The sequence below is a fragment of the Rhincodon typus genome, chromosome 8, assembly GCF_021869965.1.
Source record: "Rhincodon typus isolate 14 chromosome 8, sRhiTyp1.1, whole genome shotgun sequence".
Taxonomy (NCBI): Eukaryota; Metazoa; Chordata; class Chondrichthyes; order Orectolobiformes; family Rhincodontidae; genus Rhincodon; species Rhincodon typus.
Window position 1 is genome coordinate 40,265,826 of NC_063339.1, and position 17,091 is coordinate 40,282,916.

At 41.4% G+C, this 17,091-nt stretch overlaps 1 protein-coding gene across 2 annotated transcripts in view; it reads right to left on the minus strand.

The window, feature by feature from the left end:
- map4k5 (mitogen-activated protein kinase kinase kinase kinase 5) overlaps window positions 1-17,091 on the minus strand; it is a 77,858-nt gene that overhangs the window by 6,909 nt on the left and 53,858 nt on the right. For both annotated transcript variants that reach the window (XM_048599935.1, XM_048599934.1), the window contains 7 exons: window positions 16,356-16,470; window positions 15,754-15,812; window positions 15,127-15,230; window positions 13,047-13,224; window positions 12,550-12,618; window positions 4,528-4,620; window positions 3,312-3,382 (listed from right to left, as the gene is read on the minus strand). In XM_048599935.1, coding sequence (XP_048455892.1) covers window positions 3,312-3,382; window positions 4,528-4,620; window positions 12,550-12,618; window positions 13,047-13,224; window positions 15,127-15,230; window positions 15,754-15,812; window positions 16,356-16,470 — 689 coding nt within the window. The remainder of the gene's footprint in view (window positions 1-3,311; window positions 3,383-4,527; window positions 4,621-12,549; window positions 12,619-13,046; window positions 13,225-15,126; window positions 15,231-15,753; window positions 15,813-16,355; window positions 16,471-17,091) is intronic.

Here is a 17,091-nt window from a genome sequence, read left to right on the forward strand (position 1 = left end):
TCATAGAATCCCTACAGTGTGGAAACAGGCCAATTGGCCCAACAAGTCCACACCGACTCTCTGAAGAGGATCCCACCCAGACTCACTCCCCTACCCGATCCTTGTAAACCTGCATTCCTCATGGCAAATCCTCCTAGCCTACTCATCCCTGGACTCAATCGGCAATTTAGCATAGCCAATCCATCTAACCTGCACATCTTTCGACTGTGGCAGGAAACTGGAGCACCCAGAGGAAACCGGAGCGCTCGGAGGAAACCCACACAGACACAGGGAGAATGTCAAACTTCATAAAGACTATCGTCCGAGGCTGGAATTGAACCTAGGTGTCTGGTGCTATGAGGCAGCAGTGCTAACCACTGAGCCGTCGTAAGAAATTCAAAGTGCTCACGATGGTCTTAGCTTTCATGTAGAAATGACCATTGCACATTCATTATGGAAACAAAGTCCTGTTTTCACATGGAGGACATCCTCCATATTCTGTGGCACTACCATTGTGCTAAATAGATAGACTTCAAAGAGATCTAGCAATTCAAAACTGGGCATTCCTGAAGCAATGTAGTCCATCATCAACCACATGTCTGTATTCAACCAAAATCTGTAACCCCATAGCGTGACATATTTCCTCACTCTACCATCACTGCTAAATCAAGAGATCAGCCCTGTTTCATTGTTAAGTGCAGGACAGCATATCACCATACAGACTTAACAATGGAGGTATCAGCTTGGTAACATATGATTACTTGTGTGCCAAACAGTGGAAGCAGCATGCAATAGATAGGACTAAGTCATCTCACAATTAACAGATCAGATCTGAGCTCTCAGTCCTGCCACAGTCATGAATGATAATCGATAATTTAACAACTAACAGAATTTCATAGCTCTTCAAATATCCTCATACAGGTTGTTCTATAACACGATAGATAGATATAACGCGTTCGTGTGCCCTTGCGCTATAGAAATTCACGCTACAGAAGAACAAAAAAAAAAAAAATCGCCATAGGGAAATCGCTATACTTGTACAGCAAAAAGTTCACATTATCCAAACAGCATCCACTATTTACTAATCACATTACAGAAAATTTGCGTTAACAAAACGTGTTATAGCAGAACTACGTGTACTCAATAATAGGGATCTCAGCAAATGAGAAAAGAAAAATCTGAAATATTTGCAATCTTCAGCCAGAATTGCCAAGTGGATCATCTTCCTCAGCCTCCTTCCGAGATCCCTGTATTGCAGATGCCAGTCTTCAGACTATCTGATGCACTCCATAGGATATCAAGAAACAGCTGAAGGCATTGAATGCTGCAAAAGCTATAGTCTTGACAACATTCCAACAGTAGTACTGAACAGGATTGATCAAGAACTTGCTATGCGCCTAAGTCAAGCTGTTCCAGTCCAACAACTACACTGGAATTTCCCAGACAATGTGGAAAATTGTCCAGGAATGTACACAAAAATGCAGGACAAGGCAGCCAATTACCACCCTATCAGTCTGCTCTCAACCAAAGTGATATAAAGGGTTGAAGGCCTATCAAGCCACACTACCAAAAGAACAACCTGCTGCCTTATGCTCAGTTTTGATTCCATTAAGGGGTCTTGGATCCTGATCTCATTACTGCCTTGGTCCAGATGCAAACAAAAAGAGACATAAAGCCAAGGCATGAGTGGAGCGAGACTGGGCTTGATATCAAGACTGCATTTGACAAAATGTGGCATCAAGTAGTCCTAGCAAAGCTGGAGTCAACGGGAATCAGAGGGAATTACTCTGCTGGTTGGACTCATACCTTGCAGAAAAGAAGATGGTTGTGGTTGTTACAGTGTCCAAATATCTTCAGCTGCTTCATCAATAACCTTCAATCCATCACAAGGTCTCAAGAGGGGATATTTGCACATCGTTTAGCACCATTTGGACTCGTCAGATACTGAAATAGTCAGTGCTCAAATGCAGCAAGGCTGGCACAACATCCAGGCTTGGGCTTATAAATAGCAAGTAATGTCTGCACCACAGAGGTGCCAGGCAATGACCATTTCCAACAAGAGAATCTAACCAATGCCCCTTGATATTCAACGGAACTAGCATCACCGAATGCCCAACTGTCAACATCCTTGTGCATGCGTGCACTTGCACAGAGGGATCCCATAGGCTATAAATGACATAGATCAGCTAAACAAATACTGTGAAGGGGTTTTGTGGCACATTGATAGTGTTCCTAGCTCTAGGCACGAAGATCTGGGTTCAATTCCATCTGATTCAACACTTGTTATAGCATGTCTAAACAGGTTAATGATTTTTTTTTAAACCTAATCACCGTGACCAAAGAGGTCAGAGGCTATGAATTCCGTAACAAGTAACTCATCTCCTATCTCCAAGGCCTGATAACAATCTACAAAGGCACAAGTCAGCTATGTAATGGAACACTTGCCTGAATGAGTGCAACTCCAACAACATAAGCAGCTCAACAGCATCCTGAACAAAACAGCCTGCTTGACTAGCACCACATCCACCATAATTAACATTTGTGCCCTTCATCACCAATGCACAGCAGCAGCATGTACCATCTACAGATGCACTGCAGTAACTCACCAAGGCTCCTTCAACAGCAATTTCCTAACCCACAACCACTATCATCTAGATAACAAAGGCAACATATTTACAAGAATATTTCTATCTGTAAGTTCCCTTCCAAGTCACAAGTCCTGACCTGGAACTATATTACTATTCCTTCACTGTTGCTAGGTCAAAATCCTGGAACACTTCTTCACAGCACTGTAGATACCTGTACCACTGGAACTGCAACAGTTTAATGCAGCAGCTAACCACCACCTTCTCTGAGACAATTCGAGATGGGCAATAAATGGTGTACCAGGTTATGACATCCATATCATATGAACAAACAAAAAAAAAAATTGCTCTAAAGGAATAAATTTTTAGAATCACATTTCATGGTCCCTTCTGAACAACTTTGAGCATATACCAGAGGGGCAAAAGTCAGTGTCTTGATAAGAAGCAGGAGAAAGAATATAGATTCTTGCACACAGAGCCTAGAACAGGGGTACATCTGACCCCAATAACTGGGGTTCTAAGGGACTGCTTGGGACCTGGGGCTTGAGCAGCGATAGCAGCAGCAGCACTAGCTCCATAACCAGATTGATAACTACGTTTGTTCATGATGAGGCACAAAATCATATTTGTAGTACACTGAATGTTGACTTATCATTCAGGACAGACAAGAGTCAATCAAAATAAGTTCTGCTCCAAGTAATCAAATTTGTTATTTGGCAACCATGGAAGTAAATGTAGTGGACTTACTTCATTTGACTTGAAGCTTTTGCCCTGCATACCATGCTTCCAGAAAGCCAGTATACTGTCTTGAAGACAAACTGAAAAAAAAGAGGGGAGTCAAAGAAATGCTTTTAGCATAAATAAAATTAATTAAGCATAGTTGAATCTGCTTAGCATCTAATTCTTGTTATGATTCAAAACTGGTTGGAAGATTTTGTCAATTCTAAAAATATGCCAATTCAAAGCTCTAGATAACTCCACATCAATTAAAAATGTAGAATATTTTTGAATCATGTCAAAATAGCCAATTTCTAAAACAAACATTTTGAATAATTAAATTTTTACAGCACAAGCCAACACTTTATTCAGATATTTAACCACTTTGTCAATGGATTGAAAGCTGTGGAGTGCCACAGGGGTCAGTGCTGGGGTCTCACTTACTTACAATATATTTTGACTTGGATGAGGCAAGTGATTTTGGAGGGTTCCAACTCATTTAAGCTCAATATAGATACCAGGAAAAAAAAAGAGAGAATTTAAAACTCATTTTAATCCTGAGTAGCCCACCAAAATGAATCCCTGCTTCACCTTGACCTCATCAGATCAGAGAACCTCACTCCAACTAACCAACCATCCACACCCAGATCTGACCCACTCTTCAACCCTCACCCTCAAATTAACATGCCACATCTCAGAATGACCTGAGCCGGTGGACAGTACTCCTTAACTCCCGTGGATTTGACACCAAACAGGCCCGATATGTCTCTACTAATTCAACTTCCCCCTGACCTAATCACTTAGCACACACTAAACACTCATTCACCAACCCGTCACCTACTTCCCTCAGCCACTGAGGCACCTGGCGCCCTAGGAGTACCCTCACCCACCTATCATTCCAGCCAGGGAACTCAAGGAATGTACTCATCACTAAAGATGTGTGTCTACTTATTACTGTAATCAGGACAGGAATTAGGGTTTCCGACCTTAAGTTGAAAATCTGGGCCCTAATCTCCTGAAGAGTCTATTGCTTTTAAAACATTCCTATGTAGTGCACACATAGTCTTAGTCATCCTCCAAAAATAAACCACTGCATTTCCTTGAGCCCAGGTCCATTTGGTTTCTTCCCACCCAATCAACTAGGCCATCTTAAAATGGTTTTGCATTCTGAAAGCTAATGAAATAGATTTTACTGTAAATTTATTTTAAAAATAATTTTAATGAAAATATTGGGAAATTAACTCACCTACTGATTCAATGCAAAAGTCAAAACTTAGCTCTGATGCCAGCTTTTTGCTCGATTTCAATTTGCCGTGCAGATTTACAATCTTGACATTTTCTGAAATAGAAAATATGGCTATTCATGCATAAATAATATGCAGATGTGCAGCAGTCTAAAAAAAACTAACATGTAGTAAAACTAACCTTGAACTTCTCTGGCAAATCATTTTTTCTGTTCCCAAGTAATCACAGATTCATTATTTGAGTAGGAAGGACACCGTCAGATACTGTAATTTCCCAAAATTACAAATCTCACAATTGCTAAAAACTTCGATGAGAATTCTTTTCAAGATTCAGATGCAGATAGTAGGGTTGTCTGGTTCTTCAAAACACTATATTGTAATTTTTAATCATCATTTGATAGCAAATCTCTCCCCTACTGCCAATGAATGGTATAGTTTTTACTTCAGAATTTTTAGGTGCTGTAAATTACTGGACAGCTATGAACAGTACAGTCATTTCTTTCTGTAGTCTGAAGGTTTCAAATTACTCCTTGACAGTTTTAGAATATTTCTTAACAATATACTTCATGCAAGTAATTATTGACATTTAGGTGCTGTCTTGGATTACTGTACCAAAAGTGCTCAGAGCTATACCCTTGACGGTTGGATAGAAACCACATTCTACAATGGTCAAAAGACATGTAGGGGAAAGAATGTGGGGAAACATTCGAAGAATTACATTTTAGGTTATTTAATGAATCCTTGCTTAATTTTATCCACTTGTGTTTACCCATTTACATGTGTTACGTCACACAGAAGTACACTCTCCTACAAAATTTCAAATATGTAAAATTAGGGTTTATTACAAAGATTCTATTCACCAAAAGTTCCATCTACATGTTTGGTGTAATTCTAGATGGGCTTCCTATCTCATCACTGCATCAAGGTCTTGTACCATCTCTATGGAAATTACCTAATTCTGCATTTGGATCAGTTTATCTATTGCTGAAATCTTCATTCATTCTCTTGCTACTTCCAGATTAGATTGCTTCAATTTACTCCTAGCTGGCATCAGTTGGAAATTCAAAAGCAATTCAAAACTCTTGCATGTGTATATTAATTCAGACCAGGTGCTACTCACCCAAGAAAACATAGAAAATGGGTGCAGAACTAGGCCATTCAGTCCTTCAAACCTGCACCACCATCCAATATGATCATGGCTGATCATGCAATCTCAATACCCCATTCCCACTTTCGCCCCATACCCCTTGTTCAGCCAGAAGGGCCATGTCCAGCTCCTTCTTGAATATATCTAATGAACAGGCCCCAACAGCTTCCTGTGGTACAGAATTCCGCAGGTTCACAACTGTGAGTGAAGAAATTCTTTCTCAGTTCTGAATGGCTTACCCCTTATTCTTAGACTGTGACCTCCTACTTCTGGACTTCCCCAATGTCGGGAACATTCTTACTGCATCTAACCTGAGATCCACCCCCTCAAATCTTCTAAATTCCAATGAATACAAGCCCAGTCGATCTAGTCTTTCCTCATACATCAGTCCTGCCATCCCAGGAATCAGTCTGGTAAACCTTTGATGAACTCTCTCAATAGCAAGGACGCCCTTCCTCAGACTAGGAGACCAAAACTGCACACAATACTCCAAGGTGTGGCCTCACCAAAGACCTTGTATAACTGTAGCAAGACATCTTTACTCCAATTTCAAACCCTCTTGCTATGAAGACCAGCATGCCATTAGCTTTCCTCACCACCTGCTGCACCTGCATGCCAACCTTCAGCAAATGTCCCACCATGACACTCAGGTCTTGTTGCACCTCCTTTTCCAAAACTAGCACTATTCAGATAATAATCTGCCTTCCTGCTTTTTCAACCAAAGTGGGATAGCCTCACATTTATCCACATTATATTGCACTTAAGCATTGCAAGTATTTGCCCGCTCAGCCAGTCTGTCTAAGCAGCCTGTCAGCATCCTCTTCGCAGGACACACTGCCACCCAGCTTAGAGTTATCTGCAAATTTGGAGATATTTCATTCAATTCCTTTGTCCAAATTAATTTATATTGTGAACAGCTTGGGGTCCCAGGACCAGGAAGAGCAAGGACTATAGTTCATTACTGATGGTAGGAGAGCAGGAGGAAAGTTGGCTGGAATACTTTCAAGAGGGGTCTTTGGCCAGCCCAAATCCAGCTCCACTTTAGAGCTTGACTTACTAAAAGCAAGCAAACAAAATGGAAGCTGTGCTTTGTGACCACCAGCTTACAACTAACAGCTCACTACTGTCTTGGTTTTATTCTCAAGGACTGCAGTACTGTTCCTTTGTCCGTTTTAAATATAAGTATCAGTCAGTCAAAACCCTAGAATCGGTGATACAATTACAAGAACAATTGCCAAAATACATTTGAGTTGAATTATACGACCATCTGGAAAGATACCATGGAATCAGTATAAATTCAGTAACACGATATTCTGAGGCAGCTTGACAGGGTAGACATTGAGATACCTGATCTAATGTACGCCGGAATGCTATGGAAACAAGGGAGGAAATTATAAAGCCCCTTGCAGAAATATTTGCATCATCTATAACTATGGGTGAGGTGCCTGACACCTGGAGGGCGGCTAATGTTGTGCCTTTGTTTAAGGAGAATTCTAAGGAGAAACCCAGGAACTATAGACATGGTGAGTCTGACTTTGGTTATGAATAAATCGTTGGAGGTAATTTTAAAAGATAGGATCTATGGACAATTGGAGAGGCAAAAATTGATTAGAGATAGTCAGCATTGTTGTGTGTGAAGAAAACTGTCTCTCTCAAACTTGACTGAGTTTTTTTTGAATAAGTTACCAAAAAGACTGATGAGGGCAAAGCAGTAGATGTTGTTTACTTAGATTTTAGTAAAGCTTTTGACAAGATTCCACACGGTAGACTAATCGGTAAAGTTAGGTTACATGGGATTCAGGGTGAGCTTGCCAATTGGATACATAATTGGCTTAACGGCAGCAGACAGATGTGGTTGCTTTTCAGATTGGTGGCCTGTCACCAGCAGTTTCCACAGGGATCAGTTCTGGGTCCTTTTTTGTTTACATTTATATAAATAGTTTAGTTGAGAATACAGAAGGCATGGTTAGTAAGTTTGCGGACAATACCAAAATTGGTGATATAGTAAACAGTGAGTGAAGAAGGTTTTCTAAGATTACAAAGGGATCTTGATCATATGGGTCAATGGGCTGCTATTAATGGGCTGCTATTAATTCACTTCATCCTGCCTGCAGGTTTCAGCCCTGTTAGCAGTTTTAACCATCCACTCACCACAGGCAGTGGTTTAAGCATCAAGGCAAAAGCTGCTCACTACTCAATACGATAAATCTCAGATCAACATATTTAAACCTATACACAGAATGCAGAGGGACCATCAAGTTCAGCCTGAAACCATTCAAGTCAAATCAGCAAGATCCACATACTATTAAATTTTGCCAGACTTTAAAATACTACTTAAATGTACCCTCCCACTTTGTAATTTAAGTGAAAACCAAAAGAACTGCAGATGCTGTAAATCAGGAACAAAAACAAAAACAGAGGTTGCTGCACAAGCTCAGCAGGTCTGACAACATCTGTGAAGAAAAAAATCAGAATTAATGTTTCAGGTCTAATGACCCTTCCTCGGGACTGATAGTAGCTGGGAAAACATCGGTTTATATACAGAAAATAGGGAGGGGGATGGGGTAGGGAGAAAACAATAGCATAAAGGACAGAGCCCAAAGAGAGAGAAGAGCAGTTGGATAGACAAAGGAGTTGATAACGATCTGGCTAAGAGGGTGAATAGCTCTTAATGAGGACTGTTAGAAACTAACAATGGGTTAATGTGTTATGGCAGGCTATGTGATAAGGCCTGGTGTATGGGGTAGGGGGCGAGGACACGGGGGAGTTCAGGCCTTAAAATTATTGAACTCAATGTGGATTCCGGAAGTCTGCAAGGTCCCCAAACAGAAAATGAGGTGTTGTTCTTCCAGCTTGCGTGGAGTTTCATTGCAACAAGCCAGAGACAGAGATGTTGGCCAGGGAACAGGGTGGCGTGTTAAAAGTTGAAGCAGAGATAGTAGGGACTGCAGATGCTGGAGAATCTGAGACAACAAGGTGCAGAGCTGGATGAACACAGCAGGCCAAGCATCATCATAGGAGCAGAAAGGCTGACGTTTCGGGCCTAGACCCTTCATCAGAAATGGGGGAGGGGAAGGGGGTTCTGAAATAAATAGGGAGAGCGGGGGAGGCGGATAGAAGATGGAGAGAGGAGAGGAAACAAACAGGTCGAAGAGGCGGGGATGCAGCCAGTAAAGGGGAGTGTAGGTGGGGAGTTAGGGAGGGGATAGGTCAGTCCAGGGAGGACAGAGAGGTCAAGGGGGCAGGATGAGGTTAGTAGGTAGGAGGTGGGGGTGCGGCTTGAGGTGGGAGGAGGGGATAGGTGGCAGGAAGAACAGGTTAGGGAGGCGGGGACGAGCTGGGCTGGTTTTGGGATGCAGTAGGGGGAGGGGAGATTTTGAAGCTTGTGAAATCCACATTGATACCATTGGGCTGCAGGGCTCCCAAGCGGAATATGAGTTGCTGTTCCTGCAACCTTCAGGTGGCATCGCCGTGGCACTGCAGGAGGCCCAGGATGGACATGTCGTCTGAGGAATGGGAGGGGGAGTTGAAATGGTTCGCGACTGGGAGGTGCAGTTGTTTATTGCGAACCGAGTGTAGGTGTTCTGCAAAGCGGTCCCCAAGCCTCCGCTTGGTTTCCCCGATGTAGAGGAGGCCACAACGGGTACAGCGGATGCAGTATACCACATTGGCAGATGTGCAGGTGAACATCTGCTTGATGTGGAAAGTCTTCTTGGGGCCTGGGTTGGAAGTGAGGGAAAGTGGCAGGCAACTGGAAGCTCAGGGTCTTTTTTGCGAGCAGAACATAGATAGCAAGTAAGGACAAGGGGAACACTATTGCTGTTGCAGGAGGGAAGAGAGGGGCTGAGCACGGAAGTGCAGGAGATGGGTCGGACATGGTTGAGGGCCTTGATGACAAATGGTACTGGGGAATTCCCAGTTGCGGAAGAAGGTGGACATTTCGGAGGCTCCCTTGTCGAATTTGGCCTCATCTGAACATAAGCGACAGAGACGGAGGAACTGACAGAATGGGACGGAGTCTTTACAAGAAGCAGGGTGTGAGGATGTATAGTCCAGCAGCTGTGGGAGTCAGTGGGTTTATAGTGGATATTAGTGGACAGTCTATCCCCAGAAATAGAAACAGATGTTGAGGAAGGGAAGGGAGGAGTCAGAGATAGACCAGGTGAAAGTGAGGGCAGAGTGGAAATTGGAAGTGAAGTCAATGAACTTTTCGAATTCCAGACGAGAGGGGGAAATGCCCTATTCCAACACTCTCCCTCGACCTGGACCCCTCCCTCCGATCTTTTACCTGCACTCGATCTGTTCATTCAGAACTGTCAATATGATATTGGTCACCTCAATTTCTCTGGCCCCCCTGACCCAATCCAACTATCTCCCTCTGAACTGACTGTACTCCGTGTGCTTAGATCTAACCCCGATTTTGTTATTAAGCCTGCCAATAAGGGCGGTGCTGTTATAGTCTGGCGTACTGACTTCTGCATTGCAGAGGCTCAGCGCCAGCTCTCAGATACCTCCTCTTATTCTCCCCGGACCATGACCCCATCATTGTACATCAAACCATTGTATCTACTACGGTAATGGACCTCATTTCATCTGGTAATTCCCCCCACTGATTCCAAGCTGATAGCCCCCCAGCCCCACACAGCTCGCTTCGACTTCCTCTGAAACATCCACAAACAGGACTGTCTGGACAGACCCATTGTTTCAGCCTGCTCCTGCCCCACAGAACTAATCTTGTCCAACCTTGACTCAATTCCTACCCATGTGATTTCTCTGATGCTTTATATGCAGGTTTCAAAATTTCCAGTTTGCAGGCTCCGCTGCCTCCACTTTACCACGGACATATAATCTTTTACATGTCCATTCCCTACCAGAAGGGTCTTAGGGCTCTCCGCTTCTTCCTGGAGCAAAGACCTGAACCATCTTCACCCACCAGCACCCTCTTCCGCTTGGCTGAGCTCGTCCTCACCCTCAACAACTTCTCTTAACTCCTCTCATTTTCTCCAGGAGAGAGGGGTGGCCATGGGTACCCACATGGGCCCCATTTATGCCTGCCTCTTCATGGGGTACATGGAACTTTCCTTGTTCCAGTCCTATTCTAGCCCCCACCCACAACTCTTTCAACAATATATAGAAGACATTATCGATGCTGCTTCCCTGTCTCGTCTGGAATTGGAAAAGTTAATTAATTTCACTTTCAATTTCCACTCTGCCTCACTTTCACCTGGTCGATCTCTGACTCCTCCCTTCCTTGACATCTGTTTCCATTTCTGGGGACAGACTGGCCACTAATTTCCACAAAAAATCCTCCAAATCCCACAGCTACCTGGACATATATCCTCATGCCCTGCCTCCTGTAAAGACTCCATCCCATTCTGTCAGTTCCTCCATCTCTGTCGCATATATTCAGACGAGGCCAACTTCAACAAGGGAGCCTTTTAAATGTCCACCTTCTTCCGCAACCGAGAATTCCCCAGTACCATTGTCGTCAAGGCCATGTCCGACCCATCTCCCGCACTTCCGCCCTCAGCCCCTCTCTTCCCTCCCACAATAGCAATAGGGTTCTCTTTGTCCTTACTTGCCATCCCACCAGCATCCACATTCAGAAGGTCAGACGCCATTTCTGCAACCTCCAGTGAGATGCTGCAGCAAAGCTCAACGCAAGCTGGAAGAACAACACCTCATTTTCTGCTCGGGGACCCTGCAGCCCTTTCGACTCAATATCGTATTCAATAATTTTAGGGCCTGAACTCTCCCACATCCTAGACCCCTACCCCACACACCAGGCCTTGTTATCGTTTAGCGTGCCATTACACACCACCTATTGTTATTCACTAACAGTCCTCATTAAGAGCTATTCACCCTCCTAGACAGATGGTCATCAACTCCTTTGTTTATCCAACTGCTCTTCTCTCTCTTTGGGCTCTATCCTTCATGCTATTGTTTTACCCCCTACTCCATTCCCCCTCCCTATTTTCTGCATATAAACTGATGTTTTTCCCAGCTACCATCAGTTCTGAGGAAGGGCCACCAAACCTGAAACATTAGCTCGAATTTTTTTCTTCAAACGCTGCTAGACCTGCTGAGCTTTTCCAGCAACTTTGTTTTTGCAAATTGAGTGGGATTGTGTGCAATCCCTTCAATGTATGAGTGAGACAGAGTCACAGCAATTATTATTTTACTTGGATTGCATGTTAAGTACAATAAATGCTACTCCTAATTTAAAGTTAATGAGGAAATCTGTCCATAGTGTCTTTTACAGTCATGGCACACCAACTCTTCAGCACTCACCGGAGTTGGCAAGCACATACTTTTAAAAATATCTGTTGCCCTCAAATGTCAAGTAGGGAAAAAAGGGAACCTTCTAAACCTCCTCACCTGGTAGGAGTAACATGATTTAATTTGTTTTATGGGTAATCAAATCGTAAACTGTAATAATTTGATAAACACAAAATTTAGCAGAAGTAAATATAGTAACAGCAATTTTAATAAATGTAATGTGTAACATACACTAAATCAATATCCCTTCATTTGATCTGATACTTTAAAGATTGAAAGGTACGTTTCTCATAAACCTGAACTCTATTACTCTTTGCAGTGGCAGTTAAGTAAAACATCTGTGTCCGTTAACTTGGACCGCATGAAAAATGCCAAAAACACTTACTCAGCAGTTCCACTGCAGTCATGAGTCTATCGTATACAACAGATACTATATCGAATGAAATTAAGTGTTAAGCATGCTAAAGTGTGAATTTACAAATACAGGAGTAACAGAAGTACAAATTAAGTTTTTCTGAACTTGATCATTTGAGACAGAAATACACATGCTGGTAAAAGGGAATATACCTAGGATTATTAAAAAGTGACAGGTACTCACGATCCATGCAGACAAGAACTGTATCCCTTTCCAGCTGGGTTATGTGGACGGTATCCAACTGGCAACTAGCTGCAACAATAAAAGGCAGACGTGACAATGATACATTCAGGACAAAGCAAACATTTAATGTATTAAGCAGATGTACCTTTTAGATAAATTTTCATCAGGTTAAAGAAGTTTCCACCAAATGCTGTACATTAAACTATTTCCCCAATGCTAAATTATTCATAGCGTACATTGAAAACAGTGCAAAATTTATTAAGTAACTGGGTCTAATGGTAACAAATTAATTAAGCATTGTAATAGTACTTGCAACCAAGCCTATATAGTATTATTTAATGTCTAGATCTGCATTTTCAACAAGTTGGTACAACTCACTTTCTAGTTTTGTTTTAAATCATCTAACCTGCAGTTGAACTTTAAACTGTTTTGCAGCAGAACCCATGAGAAAGTTTACTTTGTACTGATTTATGATAATCTATTAGTAAATGGCATACCTGAGCCAACTTCCGTAAACCATGAGGAAGAGGAGTTCAGGTTTATTGTCTGAAACTGGACCACCTGGCTGGGTTCACTACCTTTGCTGATGGCAACACAGACCATTGGATATTCCTGCTCAGGTAACACAAGCATTTCAAATACTTTGAGGGGGTCTGGCAGTGGAAAGTCAAAATGCTGGAAGGAAAAAAAAAAAAAAAATCAAGATTTTGTGAAGCTAAAGTCAGTATTACAACGTACATTTGGAACAGTTTGCTTATTGTTGCATGGATGTGAACATTGCTGGCAAGGCCAGGATTTGTTGTCAATCCATAATTGCCCTCAACAAAGTGATGGCGAGCTGTGCTGTGTGGGTAAAATGCAGATGTGTTAAGTAGTAAGTTCCAAGATTTTGACGGAGTGATGGTGAAGGGACAGCAAGATAGTACTAAATCAGGATGATGAGAGACTTGGACAGGAACTTGTTGGTGGTGGTATCCATATGTGCCTACTCTCCTTGATTTTCTCAGTGCTGAAAGCCACAGGTTTAGGAGGTGCTGTTGAAGAGCCTTGGTGAGCTGTAGCAGTGCCTACTGGAGGTGATAAGAACAATGGCGGTAGAGGGAGGAAATATTTCAAGGTGCTCTTTGAGTGCCCTTGAAGTGGGTACCTTTGCTCCGGATGGCATAACTATTCAAGTTGTTGGAGCTGTATTCATCTATACAAGTAAAGAGTATTTCATCAGACACCTGACTTTTTTTTTTTATTAACAGGCAATAGAAAAAGTGGTGAGAATTATCTTCAAGTCACAGTATTTGTGTGGCTATGCCTAGTTAAGTTTCTGTTAATTTGGATTTAATGTTTTTATTTTGTGTGGGGATAGGACATAGCTGAGTAATTTTGCACTTTGTTGGATGGACACCAAGGTTACAGCTGTAGTGGTATAGCATGGCTATAGGCTCAGCTCGTTCTAGAGCATGTTTTCAGTGTCACAGCCAGAATGCTGTCCAAGACCATAGCCAATGCACACAGTACATTTTCGATATCACATGGGAATGAACCAAATTGGCTGAAGATTAGCATTTAGAGATGAAGATCTCAGGAGAAGGTTAAGATGGATCACCTGCTTAAGTACCTCTGGCTGAAAATTCTATGACAAATAAAGAAGGGTAAGGTTTCAAATTAAACAGGTAGGTGAACATTATAACACACCAACACCCAAGATTTACAACTTGATATTTACAACATTTAATTGTGGGTATGCACTCTAAGATGAATACCGTGGATGCTAGAAACAAGAAAAAAAATTTTAAAAATGTATTGAAAATTCAGATCAGGCAGCATGTGGCAAAAAAGAAGGTTAATACTTCAGGTCAATGACCTTTATTGACCGGAGATGTTACTCTGGCACAGGTGTTCCAATCTCTAGATCGTTAGAGACCAGATGTACACACACAGATGTATTTTAAGACTCTGCAGAAGTCCCAATGTACTGACATCTGTGGGAATTGCCTGGAAAGTCCGATTTTCTAGCAAGCAATTTGTTCCTTAGGGTCCTCTGCAAAAATCTCCAACTCGTCCTGAAAGTTCCAAGGTATTAACCTGGGTGATGACCAAGAAAATGTTAAGACAAATTAAAACCTGGTCTAAATTCCCAGTAACTATAGAACTGACCCTTTTAAATCGCTTACACTGATCCCCATGCTAAGTAAACTACCGATACACTTCTGTCGTCTCTCCAACTACCCTATCCGTGTACCTTGACCATCTGCCCATTCATACATTAATTCATTTATTTACTCACTAATATTTACTCCAGACCTTAACACTTGCCATAATGCAACTAGTCTTTCACTCATGCTAACTCGCTGTGACTGAGTTCTTCAAGAGACAATATGCTCTGCATTTCTGTAGAAGCCAGGCTCTGAGGATCTGGTAAGAAATGCACAATGACTCTGTGCAGGAGAATTTAAGAGTAGAAGCAATTGAAGAAATATTGCTGCTCTGGTATCTGGGTCTCTGTTTCTCTCTAAAGTAATAGTTCAGTACTAAAATAGTAAATATTAGATACATAATGGATAATTTAAAACAAATACTGACCTTTATCAACATGAACTTTTGCATCGGCTCATACCACTGAAGTAAGACAATACCAGACTGCAGCGCCCCACAGAGGTATTTATGTCCAGTATATGGATTCCGCACTACAGTTAGCAAACAGATCAACGGTAACGTTACTAAGCTTTCAAAAAACTAAAAAAAAAAATTTCCAAATGATATGAACTTGCTTTCAAATGCACTCATTAAATTAAACTTTCTTGTACCAGCCATGCAGTATTTCTATATGTCGATGGTCATTGTTTTATCTACTGGGCTTTTCAAGAGAAAAAGATTTGTAGAGGTGAATTGCATCAACTTTTACACTTCAAATTCCCGATTTTAGCTGTTTTGCTTTCTTTTGGGGAAGGGGTGGGGCATTTGTGCTGGAATACCAAATAAAAGGAAAAAGGAGCAATTTAAAAGGACCATTTTTGCACACTTCCCAGTAAACAGATCATAGTAGTATTGACTGAAACAAATTATATACAATCACATGAACAGTGATAGAGTCATAATCATATACTTATGAAAACATATTAAACAGAAACTTTCTATATTTAACAACTATGCTCCAAGCAAATGCTTAATAAAAAGAACAGAATTTTAAAAATAAAGAATTTTACACACCAATGCAGCATTTGTGGCAGCCTTTTGTTTCTGGAATTTTTGTTGTTAATGCAAACCTCCTAGAAACAACGTACAAGATAGATTTTAGTTCTTTCACATTCATTACCTGAAGACATTTGTGGGTTATGGCTCATGCTACAAGTTGGTATCTTGAATATGCCTATATACGAGTTCAACAATGTGTCTATTTCTCTCATTATGCCATCCACCAACCATTTTAATTGCTTTGCCTCATCTTCCAACTAAACATTTACAGCCATTTTAGTCTTCTGTTCTTTTTGAAAAATGCTGTTGATTGGTATAATCTTTGTCATACTGTAAGATCTTAATCAAAAGATCTGATTAAGGACATGCACACCTGAAATAGTAAATTTTTCCAAGGATGCCACCTGAAAGTGTTTCATTTTGAATATTTTCTGATTTTGTCATACATGTTCTCAGGCATTAGTTTGCACATCATGAATCAGTGCCAGTATTAATCATATGCTCTACCTGGAGCTACTTAGAGAATTGCACAAAAAAAATGTGGAGTGAGGATGTGGAATAATGAAAACAGATTTTACATTGTTCCACACTCAAATAGTACAAATGTATTTGCTTACCTGGGTATTATCTTGTCAGGGAAACGATGTGTTTGAATATGGGATGCCAGGCCTGGTTTTTTGGCCTGTTCAAATAAGGCAACCAGATTGTGTGAATAAAGCTGAAAGGTCTTGCCTGAAATTGTAAAGAAATATGAAAGAAGTCAAAAATGGACAATTGAAATCTATTCACAACACACTGTTCTGAACTTTTACACTGGTTTGTTGATAGGATGTAGTCAATTTGGCCTATCAATATTCTCAAATTCATCCCAACACAAGGTATTACCCAAAATAAGCTTCAATTTTGGATTCTCCAAAATCATCTCCGATTTATGTTGAGAACATGAACTTCCCAAGGTTTACTGCAGCTACATGATCCAAATTCTTTGCATCCATTCACATATGCGTTTTGGCTGGTGCTCCAAATTGAGCTTATTACTTCAATCTTTCTGCCTGCTATTCCAATTCAATTCTTTTATTCCTCTGTCCCTCCCTCCCTTTCTTGAAACCCTCAACAGGAACTCCACAAAATTGACATTCCATGCCCACAAAATGCAGTTTTTCATTTGTCCAAATATCCTCTTTGTAGCATGTTCCACATTCTTACCACTGTGTGGATAAAGAGGTTTCTCTCAAATACCAGAAGGGATTTATCAAGATCTCTATCGGATTACTCTTGGGTCTTCTTTTTCCTAGAATAATTTCAAGTGCCTTTATGCCAGAGGGACATAGCGGGTGGAGGGGTGGGGAGGAG